This window comes from Octopus bimaculoides, chromosome 10, assembly GCF_001194135.2.
Source record: "Octopus bimaculoides isolate UCB-OBI-ISO-001 chromosome 10, ASM119413v2, whole genome shotgun sequence".
Taxonomy (NCBI): domain Eukaryota; kingdom Metazoa; phylum Mollusca; class Cephalopoda; order Octopoda; family Octopodidae; genus Octopus; species Octopus bimaculoides.
Window position 1 is genome coordinate 54,990,107 of NC_068990.1, and position 13,274 is coordinate 55,003,380.

General features: G+C 34.8%; 1 protein-coding gene across 3 annotated transcripts in view; it reads right to left on the reverse strand.

The window, feature by feature from the left end:
- The window catches only part of LOC106881612 (ras-related protein Rab-32B), a 113,817-nt gene that overhangs the window by 56,932 nt on the left and 43,611 nt on the right, over positions 1-13,274 (reverse strand). Inside the window, exon 1 of one of the 3 annotated variants that reach the window (XM_052971212.1) lies at positions 12,429-13,268. The exons of the other annotated variants lie outside the window; for them this stretch is intronic. Coding sequence (XP_052827172.1) covers positions 12,429-13,085 — 657 coding nt within the window. The 5' untranslated portion in view covers positions 13,086-13,268. Of the gene's footprint in view, positions 1-12,428; positions 13,269-13,274 lie in introns of those variants that run through there. 3 annotated transcript variants of the gene reach the window in all.

The following is a 13,274-nucleotide window of genomic DNA, read 5'->3' on the forward strand; positions in this document are numbered from 1 at the left end:
ATATATATATATATATATATATATAGGGCAAAATTATAAATAATTTTACCAAGTAGTCAGTACATAAAAAAAACCTTTAAGGTAAATTATACAAAATATTCTATAATTATATACATAATTATAGTAAGGGGTCCGCTAAATGCCTCGCCAATGTACTGAATTAGAAATAGACACTAATGTCTTTTCTACTATCATAAAACCTCCAAGACAATAACACACTTTCGATGTAGGCAAAAGAAAAATGATGAATCAACAAAACTGCGGTCAATTACAGATGCGTTTCGAACTTAAAGTAAAACATAATTACCTATTGTTCTCTTCAGTGTAATATTCCAAAAATAAATTTATGAGTGTTAAAATTGAATATGCATGCGATCAAGTGACATCACATGACTAATATTTAACCGCACTCGCAAAAATATACACAGCCGAGTGTAATTCATATGTTTCTTTTATACGGACATGTGTGCTACGACTTATCCCGCAGAAAAATGAAGTTTCAATCATGGAGTGAAGTTTAAGTTTGATAATAATATAGGGTAAAATTGGAAATAATTTTACCAAGTAGTCAGTACTTAAAAAAACCTTATATGTAAATTATAGTAGTAGAAAAGACATTAGCATCTATTTCTAATTCAGTACATTGGTGAGGCATTTAGCTGACCCCTTATTATAATTACGTATATAATTATAGAATATTATGTGTGTGGGGGTGGGGGTGTATATAGGAAGTGTAAGGTATTTGAGGACATACTTTTTTCGGGTCATTGCTGCTTCTTTTGTTAACTATGTATAATCTTTGTTTTAGAAAATAATAATGGCAGACCCTCAGCTTACTCAAGAAATGAAGAGGCATGCTGTTATTGTGGTTATAAAGGCTGGGTATAGCGATCTAGAAATAGCTCGATTTTTAAAAGTTGCTAGATCTTTCATCTACAAAGTTTGTACGGAGCTAGAGTCTGAAGATAGAAATGGATCACTAGTATCAAAGCATAAAAAGCATTCTAAACACTTTGAAATCATCAAAACACCTGAATTTATCCAGCAAGTTCAACAGACCATTGATTACAATCCCATAAAGTCCATGAGGTCAACTGCAAAAGATCTCCATGTGTCAGAAGGAACAGTCAGAAATGTTTGTCCCTGAAGACATCAGATATAAGTCTTATCTGATGAGGAAATGTCAATTTGTCAGAAAAAGCAAAAGAAAATCACTACATCAGATCTACAAGGCTCTTAAACAAGCTGAAAAATCCAGCAGAAGAGTTGATTTGGTGTTTCTCAAATGAGAAAAACTTCGACCAAGACCAAAAAGTTAGCAGAAGTAATGACAGATGGTTATGTGCAGACCCTTCTGAGGTTCCAAGCGTTATGCATACAACATTTCCTGCAACTGTCATGGTTTTAGGAGTTATCAGCAATGAAGGACATGTGATGCCCCCTTACTTCTTTCCACAAGGCCTTAGTAAACTCTTCCACCTACATTGAGGTCCTGGAAGAAATAATTGTTAATCCCTGGATAGACAGTGTATGCAATGGAAGGCCATATGTGTTTTAGTAAGACACTGCACTATCACACATGGCTCTAGTAACACATAAACGGATGGTTGAAAATTTTCATGATCACGTAACTTCATACATTTGGCCTCCTAATTCCTCAGATCTCAATCCATTGGATTATTACATGTAGAGCATTGTTGAGAGGTCAATGAACATGGCCATAACACCAAAGATCCTTTGAAAGCTGCCATAGTCAGAGTAATGTCCAAAATGAACCAGAACCACTTGATTCGAGCATGTAAATGATTTAAACCTCATATATAAGCAGTTGTTGAAGCTGAAGGTGACTTTATTGAATAACATTATAGGAATGAAAGTTTATTTTTATCCTCATAACATTTTTTGATAAATGAAATTATTATCTGTTACTATATATATATTGTTTTATAAAACTAAATCTGTCCACAAATATCTTACATACCCTATGTGTGTGTGTGTGTGTGTGTGTGTGTGTGTGTATATATGTGTGTGTGTGTGTATATATAGGTGCAGTGTGGCTGTGAGGTAAGAAGCTTGCTTCACAAGTACATGGTTCCAGGCTCAGTCCACTGCATGGCACCTTGGGTAAGTGTCTTCTACTATAGCCTCAGTGTGACCAAAGCCTTGTGAGTGGATTTTGTAGATGGAAACCCAAAGAAGCCTATATATATATATATATATATATATAAATATGTATATATTTGTGAGTGTGTCTCCCTCCCCCTATCGCTTGACAACTGACGTTGGTGTGTTTACGTCCCTGTAACTTACCAGCTTAGCAAAAAAGATTGATAGAATAAGTACTAGGCTTACAAAGAATAATTCCTGGGGGTCAATTTGTTTGACTAAAGGCAGTGCTCCAGCATGGCCACAGTCAAATGACTGAAACAAGTAAAAGAATAAAAGAATATATATTATATAATATAATATATAAATGATTACTTGTAGGGACACAATATTTTGTTATGTGACCATAATATGCTACCAAGTATATTAAAGGCTTTATATGTCAGTACTGTATCCTATTATGTTACCATATATATATATATATATATATATATGCTAAAGTGTAGGAATGAAATTTTCTTAGGGGATGTTAATCCAGATTTTCAGGTGGATATTTAAAGCATTTTCATTGCCCACCAAAAATTCTAGGGGTGCACTTGCACCTGCTGTTCCGATGCCTATGATATAAATATATGTACGTAAATATATATATAACTCAATCATCCAAACATAAAAATATACCAAATAATCAATGCAATGATAATGTAACTAGGAAGATGTCAGGCATAAAGATAGTAAAGCCCAGATATGCTCAGAAAGTAAACTGATAAATTTGCAGATAATTGTGAAGTTTTAATAAAAGTAACAAATGAACTTACCATATCTAAAAATCTTAAGAGTGAATATACAGCTAAAGATAGAGTTAAAAACTAACAAAATAAATTATATGCACAATTCTAATAATAAGATTGAATCAAATGGCCACAACAAACTTAATACTAATATAAAATCTGACTTAAAAGGTAAGATAAAAAATATCATAATCTATTCTGATATATCTAAACCTGAATACTCAAGCAACACATCTTCAAGAAAACGCACAAGCAGTAATTATGGTATAATTTGCATGAAAATTACTACAACCCATGAAAAATCAAAAATGTTAAAATGAGACAAAGGAATGTAACTTGATTTAACTCACAATAAGTGAAAAATTATTAGGACTAATATATCTGAAGTTTTCATTTATACATTAAGCAGGAACTTTCTTCCAAACTAAAGATATCACTGCATTTTGAATAGGTACACAGTTAAATTCTCTTACTCTACAACACCAAATCTCACAAATATTATAAAATATTCTAACATCTGCAAATAAGTTTTATTAAAATAAGATACACACTAAAAATATCATAAACACTTGAGTTAATATTTATCAATATGTATAACCCTAAATTTACATTCTGAATTCAAATTAGAGCAAGGTCAACTTTGCCTTTCATCTTTTTGGTGTAAAAAAATAAGTCACCCCTCTGAAATTGCTGGCTTTGTCCCAAAATTTGAAACCAATATGTATAGCCCTAAAATGGGTAACATTCAGAATGTAGAAAAACATTAATACAAACTGACCAAATCATTAAGTCTTTTGTATTTTGTATTGTTACACACACACACACACACACACACACACACACTCTCTCTCTCTCTCTCTCTTTCTCCCCTCCCTCTCTCTCTCTCTCTTTCTCCCCCCTCTCTCTCTCTCTCTCCCTCTTCAAGTCAGGTGCATGCATATATGATTGGCTTGTATGAAAAGATAGAGATGAATTGTCCTTATATTACAGGTGAGTATGTATTTGAACATTTACTACATTTTGTATGTGTAAGTTTGTATGCTTAGATGCATGGATACATATGTATGTCAGTGGATGTAAGTAAACAAAAGTTATATACATATATGAATACATGTGAATGTGTGCATGTATAAGTGTGTGTAGATATATACAGTAACTTCTCACTAACCAAATTTCAACCTGTTTTTCTCTGCAACTGAACCATTTATCATTGTTAACTTGGAATATTCTTTAATCAACAACTTCGTTGCTGGATTTCTTCATTTCCTAAGACACCCTCTCACTACAAACTTTCTCTTCCTTCTTTCTTTCTATCTATCTGTATATAGAATGCTCTCCTAAATGTACATACAGTTCTTATCTAGCACTGGCAACCAACTGGGGTTAGTAAACAACAGTGAGTTAAAATACTATTTACTTCCAAAGTTCTGACATTTCAGTGTGATTATGCAATCATCTAGGTGATGATTACTGCACAAGATACTAGTATTTGCTAGTGAAACATATGTAAAAATTATGTCATCTATGATGTAGTAAAAATATCAACAAAATCTCTTGTTTTATTCTGCTCTTGGGTATGTGTAACTGTATACATATTTATATATATTAAAAGTAATTGGGTTTATGTCCACTCAAAGACCCAATTACTTTTAATACAATACTGCTCTATGTTTTAGAGTGTGCTTCTTTATCGGATACATGATATATTGATGATGTATATATATATATATATATATATATATATATACATGTATGCTGGCATTAGGAAGGGCATCCAGCTGTAGAAACTCTGCCAGATCAGATTGGAGCCTGGTGCAGCCTTCTGGCTTGCCAGTCCTCAGTCAAATCGTCCAACCCATGCTAGCATGGAAAGCAGACGTTAAACGATGATGATGGTGATGATGATGATGTGTGTATGGATCAAAGCAGTTTGATTCAAATTTGTTGGTACTCTTGAGTTTCAAACACAAAGCCAGTCATCAGGCATTTTGAATTTGAATGACAGAAGTTGATTGTTATTACTGTAAGGTGGGCTGTGATTGGTTGAGGAAGGTCACGTGGTGTCATGGTTTGATGTTGGTATATGGGTAACATTTAGTTGGAAAATACTGCATGGTGAACAGGAAATTGACCACGTGGAAGACAGGAAACAAACTAGAAGTTGGTCAAGTTGTTGGGGGAAGGGCGGAGTAGGAAGGGGCAGCATGTGCAAATCTATAGTTTTGTATGTGAGTGTGCAGATGTGCTCATATAGTTTTATGTGCATGTGTATACTGATGTAGGCATGGGTATGCACGTCTGCACACACACATGTGTGTGTAGACCATCCGCAAGTACAACAACATATATATATATATATATATATATATATATATATATATATATGTACATACAGACATACTCACACACACACACACACACATTCCTTCCACCACTTTCTTTTAACAATTTCATGAACTCATCCCCTCACAAAATTGTAATGATCTTTTGGACATTGACTAATGAGAAAGAAGCTACAAATTTTCTATTTGTTGTTTTTTGTAATATTTCCGTTTGTTGTGTTTTCATTAAATTTTTGAAATATATATATATATATATATATATATATATATATATTCTTTTACTGATACTTAGCATAAGTAACAGAGTGACTCAAAGTCAGAGAGTTTCGTGCATTTGCACTTATCAAACTCACAGGCCTTTGATCTGTGACTAGTTTGATAAGTGCCAGTGCATGAAAATCTCAGATCTTGGGTCACTCTATTACTTCTGCTAAATATTAATAAAAGTATACATATACTCATGTTTTGAGTTCTATTTTTCTTGTTTGTACCAACATACCTACACACACATATACAGACACATACACACAGACACATCTATCCACAGATATACACCATACACATACATTATGTGCGTGCATATGTGTGTGTATATACACATGTGAGTTTGTTTACATGTGCATGAACATGCACACTTACATATGACGGGCCAGATGTGTCAGGATAGACTGTGACATCACCATTGACTCGTAGAGGTTTATTGTACCTAATTACCTTGCTGGCTGCTATTTCTCCCCCATCTTCATATGGTCAAGTAAAGGCGACCTTAGTCGCTAACCCCTACCCTTACAAACACCAGTCCACTCTGTTGTTATATCAATTGGTTTATCTACTTATCTCCTCCATTCCCCCTTCTCTGGTATGTGCCTCCAATGTGTTTAGCCCTTTAGCATTTAAACTAGCCATATCCAGCTCAAATATGCTATCTGCTTTATGTTCAAGCAGTCAAAATCTGGCCTCTTACACCTACCCTACAATGTCATTCTAAAAATATACAATCACATCATTTAAATCTCAAAGTCACAAGATAATGCATGATTAATCCTTTAGCATTTAAACTGGCCATATGAGGCTAAAATATTCTCCCTGTTTTATGTTTAAACCAGTCAGATTTGGTCTCTCACACCTACCCTACAATGTCAATCTAAAAATAAACAATCACTTCATCTAAATGTCACAGCTATAAGATGATGCATGATTAATACAAAATAACTGAATAATAAAGCATTTTAATGAACAGAATAATCTGAATGCTAAGAGGTTAATTCAAAACAATGCGAATTAATAAGTATTAAATTCCACAGAGCAATTTGAATGCTAAAGGGTTAAATTTGGTTGCTGCTTGCCTCAAACTTGTATTACTTTTCTGCCTGTCTGACAATGCATTTGCTCCATGCTGGCCCTATAAGCTGTATCTAGTGGTTGCATCTATAGTGGAATGTCATGTGCTGCCTAACACTAAAACATAAGTAACGACCATAATAAAGGAGCACTAAGTTATAACCATGAACTTTTCTCTTATTATTGCTGTGCTGCTTGTATTACGTCATAGCCAACCCTTGGATACAGACAACCAGTGTCTCTATAAGTGACGGTATGAGTTTAACATGTGTAACATTAGAGCTGAAACCTATATGATTTGTGGAGCATCAAGCGTATCCAATAAATTCAGACATACATACAGATAGATAGATAATGCGTTTGTATGTATGTGTGTGTATGTGTGTGTGTATGTGTGTGTGTGTGTGTGTGCGTGTGTGTATATATATATATATTATTATTATTATTATTATTATTATCAATATTTACTCTGTTGGTTCTGCTAAATATTAACAAAAATAAGCTTTCACTCATATTTTCAGTCCTATCTTGTTTGCATCACCATACCTATACATATAGATATATATTTATGGATGCATATATGTGTTTACATATTTCTATGTATGTGTACCAGCACACACATACACACACACACACACACGTCACTATCTTTCTGCTGTGAGTAGTATTCATAAACCTTATTCAGAATTTGAGATTAAAATATTTTATATGTTATGTGTTATATATATATATATAATGTGTGTGTGTGTGTGTGTGTGTGTATACACACACACACATACACAAACATTGTGATTATATCTTTTTATGTTTCCATTAAATGTAGTTTTCTTAACATTTTTGCTTATCAACTTGTCTATTTGGGTGTGTGCATCTGTGTGTAAAACTAGGCTACTTCAGTAAATTGTTATTGTGTCTATATATATGTATGATTATATCATACCTATCTATCATTGTCATGTGTAAAATATTGTTATCATTTTACATATGCACAACAGATTAAACTGTTGGAAAAGAAAAATTCATAACATCAGGCTACAACAAGTAACTTTAGATGCCAAGAACCTTCCTAAGTATCCCAGGTGTCCTTAATGACACTGTTTTCTGGAGGTACACTAAACTAGGTTTTATACCTATTTTCTCTATCAATCTGCTCAAATTTTTATGGATAGTTTATAATGCACCTTTGACTACAGGGGTACATTTTACTTGCACTTTCCATAGTCTCTGTAACTCAATGGCTAGGTCTTGGTACTTTATAATAATAATAATAATAATAATAATAATAATAATAATTATTATTATTATTATTATTATTATTATTATTATTTTATGTTTGACTTTTGCTTTGCATTTGTACAAGTTGGATCCAAGTCTCACCCAGAGACCTCAAGAGACAACATGTTAGAAGTTCATGTAGGTGTTATGCCTAGGGTACCATATATTTGGATTTGTACATAGTGTTGTTCTAGAGAATGTTTAAGAAACCATAAGAAAATTATGTGTTTGCTTTAAAATTTGAGATCACATAGACAGTATTTTACGTAGGATATGGGCAGTTCCCATGAGCACTATCTTTTGAACTTCAGCCATTTTGGGGTTTCCTGGTATCTGAGCTAGGTAGTAATCAGCCCGTTTCGCTGTCATTCCCAGGGCACCTATGACAATAGGTATTGTTTTAGTCTTCAGGTTCCACATTTTGCTAATTTCTATATTATTATTATTAATACTATTGAATGAGAGAAAAGCACACACCATCGAAGTGATGTTAGGGTACAAATATACGAAGACCAATATACCCATCATGACTACCCGTCTGATAACGATACAGCAGGCACGTACACTATAACTATATGTGTGTGGCATGGTGACCTCCTATCAAGATAAACAGTGCATGACTTTGCAAATGGGGCGCCTAGTGAAAATTTTCTTCAGGTCAAGTTGCCCATTCCACTCAAAAGGACCCTGAATAAAGGTCAAGGATGATGATTGAAACACACATCTCCAGGGGTGAATTATTCAAACCCCCAAAGAATCTCTCTCAACATACTACACCTACTCATGATCAGAGAGGTACATATCGCCAGCCACTTAAGGGCATGCTCAACTGGTTATGGTCAAGTGACAAGTAAATCTGTGGTATTGGGCAGAATACTTGCTGTAGTTCCTCTTTTACACCATGACAAAACATGTACATATTAACACTTCCAAGATCACAAGCCATCAGAACCACTGCCTGTTATTGCATAACTATTATTATTATTATTATTATTAAGGTGGTTAGCTTCCAAAATCAATAGCACACCAGGCAAAATGCTTAGCAGCATTTTGTCCATCTTCATGTTCTGAGTTCAAATTCTGCTGAGTTTGACTTTGCCTTTCATCCTTTCAAGGTCAATAAATTAAGTACCAGTGAAATACTAGGACTGATGTAATCAACTAGTCCCCTATCCCCAAATTTCAGGCCTTGTGCCTTTAATAGAAAGGGTTATTATTATTATTATTATTATTATTATTATTATGGCAGTGAACTGGCAGAATCCTTAGCATACCAGACGAAATGCCTAGCAGTATTTCCCAGTCACCACGTTCTGAGCTCAAATTCCTCCGGGTTTAATTTTACCTTTCATCCTTTCAGGGTTAATAAAATAAGTACCAGTTGAACACTGGGGTCAATGTAATAGACTCATCCCCTCCCCCAAAATTGCTGCCTTTGTGACAAAATTTGAAACTATTATTATTATTATTATTGTTATTAAGGCAGTGAGCTGGTAGAACTGCTAGCACACCAAACAAAATGTTTAGTGGTATTTGATCCATCTACACTTATTTCATCGACCCCCCCAAAAGCATGAATGGCAAAATGAACAAAATGCTGCTAAACATTCTCTCCAGCATGCTAATGATTCTGCCAGCTTGCTGCCTTATAATAATAAGAAGAAGAGGAATAACAATAATAACAAGAGCACTCAGAGAGCAAACCTCCACCAGGGCAACACCAACATCCTCTCAACAATTAGCTGGAGATGATTTTTAAAATGAGAATATATGTAATAAACTCGACTGCTCTCACAAATGGAAGTGCTAAAAATGAACCCAACTGCTCTCAAAAATTAAGTAAAAAAACTGGAAAAATAATCCAGAATCCTTGTCCAGTACCACCAGATTGATCCCAAAATCTAATAAGTTCATGCCAGTCATGAGGCCAAACATCCCTGAAAGCTTCATCTGAATCCATCCAGCAGTTCTTGAGATATCTTGTCCATGGACAAAAAAAACAAACAAACAAATGTGACTGAAAACAATACTCCTGCCTTTACTAAGGTGGAAGTAATAATAGTAACCCTTTCTAGTATAGGCACAAAATCTGAAATTTTGAAGGGAGAGGGTAAGTCAAGTACATCAATCCCGATGCTCAACTGGTCCTTATTTCAACGACCCTGAAAGGATGAACAGCAAAGTTGCCTTCAGTGGAATTTGTACTGAGAACATAAAGATGGATGAAATGCCATGAAGCATTTTGTCTAGCATGCTAAAAATTCTACCAGCTTGTCATCTTAATCAGACAAATACATAACAAAAACACCAGGACTTACAAATATATATAACATACAGAAAATTGCACTACTGGGCACTGCACACATCCTACGCAAAACACTTTCAATACAGTAACCATAAGAGCATCACAGCAAACCACAGCACATACCCAAGGCACACAGAGCTGCACTCGGTAGTGAAGTGAAAGCACGTTATAAAAAAATAAAATAAAAAATAATAATAATGATAATAATAATAATAATAATAATAATAATGATGATGATGATGATGACAATGATTTCATTTATTTGCTACAAGGGCAAAGGATGAGTGGGACAATATAAAGACAGACATAAAGCGTGGGGGTTTACATATAATGAAATGATAAAAAAAATGGTAAGAAAGAAAGTATACATGGTATACACTGAAAAAGAAGAGCCATATGCACAGCATACAAAGATTTTTAAATAATTTTTTAAAAAGTGGCGGGGAAGGATGATATAGAGATGTGGCCCTCCTGATACAGGAAGGCCTCTAGGGATAATCAAAGAACCCAACTGCCTGCGATTTCCCTGAAAACCCAGGAGCAAGTGCCCTCTCCAATTCCTACCATCCACTCTTGCCATTTTCACAACTTTCACCCACCTTTCAATAAACTCACTCGAGGACAGCACTTCCCTCTCCACTCTCAATTTCCTTTTCAAGTGAGACTTGCAGAAGTCAATGAGAGCTCTACCAAAGAAGAATGTATCTGTCCTCATGCCTTTCAGCTTTGTCCACCAAACAACATCTTTCACCACAGTCCCCAGGCAAATCAAAACTGCTTTGACTGCCCGATTGAAGGAGGGCAGTGGGGCAATCATTACTACTGACTCGGTCAACAGATGGATCTATCCAACATATGACAGCAGCTGTTCGACATAATCCCACAAGTCAGCAATGCCCGGACACTGAACAAGGGTGTGCAAAATGATTTCATCACTCTGCACGCACCTTGGACAAGCCTATCTGACAGCACATCCACGCCTGTAGAGTTTATCTCGAACCGGTAGCGCTCCCTCCCCCCAGAAGCACTGCCAGGCCAAGGACATCTGGAAATTATCTGGAAGTCCTCTGGAACAGACAAGCCAGTTCTTGTGAGTGCCCAGAGTCTCCCAAAAAATGTCGTTGCACTTCCCCGCCACTAATCCTCTATAAATTTCTAAAGCGGAACATCCATCAATCCCATTGCCCGACTGGTAGAGGGCTGGTTTCAGAATTAGGCACAAGACCAGCAATTTTGGGGAGGGTTAATTTGTTTACATTGACCCCAGTGCTCGACTGGTTCTTATTTTATAGACGTTGAAGACCTCAAAGATAAAATTAACCTTGACAGAATTAATAATATTAATAATATTAATATAGGTTTTAAATTCTAGCACGAAACAGAATTAATAGTAATATAGCCATCCTACTATGGAAGATTCATGAAATGCAAATTTTTAATAATTATAAGGACTTAGAAAAATTTCATCAAAAACTTATTCCCTATTATGAGAAGCTAAGAGGAATCGGTGCAGCACAAATATTTTTGTACTGGACTAGTAGTAGTACTCTTGATCTTTTCAAACCCCATCCCTGATAGGGTTAGGTCAATGCAACTTATGTTCAAGTTGAGTTTCTACAGGATGTTTGCTGCATGTAAAACAGATAGTGAAGAAGTTACAAAGGTTATAGTTTTGAAAATTAAGAATGTGATACAGAGTTTCAGAAATGAGAAATCATAAGGTTGATGTGAGAAGAGGTGAGTAAATTGAATGAGGTTGCTTGAAGGTGGTATGCAACATGTTAGTTTAGAGAATCAATAGTCTTCATAAAAGAAACCTAAATGACAGTACTCAGTACTTTGGTGTTTAAGTAATTGTACTGTTGTACTGTTAGTGGTTGTATCAGTTTGACTGAGTTATTTCGGGCAGTTATGTGATCTAGAATGTTTACATGTAACAGATATTTCTAATACATAGTGTCATAGAGTGGAGAATACTACTACTTTGTATAGGATCATGTTTATGTGATAGAAAATTTGTTGTGTTGGAAGATGTTTTTAAATGAATGAACTATCCTATATTTTTATAAGCTTTTCTCAAGTAAAATTTTTTCAAGATTCCTAATGATGTTATTCTAAATTGAAAATTAGAACTAAAATACATTACAATTTATATTTATACAAACTGTTATCATGATTTTTATCTAAAATTATTACATAAAGAAGTTCTCTCGCTCATCTCCTTATAGGCATGATAGTTCATATTTGTTATGCTATACAAATTCTTACCTTTGAATTTTCCCTTTGATCTGAAGAGATTTCTTTTGAGTAATTATGTTTTGTTGGAGATTCCTCTTCTTCAGAACTAGATGAATAAGATTCATCAACAGGAGTATATCGATTAGTATCTTTTGGTTTGTGCAAAATTCTAATTGGTAGACTAGTTAAATTTTCAATTTCCTTTTCTAATGATTCTATCTCAGCATCAGATTTCTGTTGCATGGTTTGTACTGCATCCATAACACCTTCATCACAAATAGCATTTTTGTCATTAAAATATTCTCTTGGACTCACTTGCTCTAATGTGGAAGGCCTGATTTGGCTTTGAAATTCTTCTGCATCTTGAGGTGAGCTTTCTTGTGGTGATTGTAACTCTGAGTAACCCCTTTCATTATGGGGGGACATTTTACTAGATGGTACTTCAGCATTAGCTAAAGCTTCTACTTCTTTCCTTTTCTTAATTTCTCCTTCATAAGAAGCCTCAATAGTGGCTGCCCCATAGAATGGCTTCTCTTTTTTTCCTATATCCAGAGTTGGTTCTTTATTTGGCAGATTATGTTGAAAAACAGCTTGAGTCACTGATTTATCTTCATGCAATCGTTCTTCCAATGGTATGGTTTGTTCAGAAGATGTCTGGGATACTGATTTACCTTCCTGGTTTTTCATATCCAGTCCCAGTTCTTCTTTTGGAATTCTTTCTTTGGCAGATGTCTGAGATACTTGTTGTTTGAAATCCAGTCCCAGCTCTTCCTTCAGAATACTTTCTTCACCAAATGACTGAGATTCTGGTTTATTTTCTTCTTGATTGAAATCCAGTCCCAGCTCTTCCTTCGGAATACTTTCTTCACCAAATGT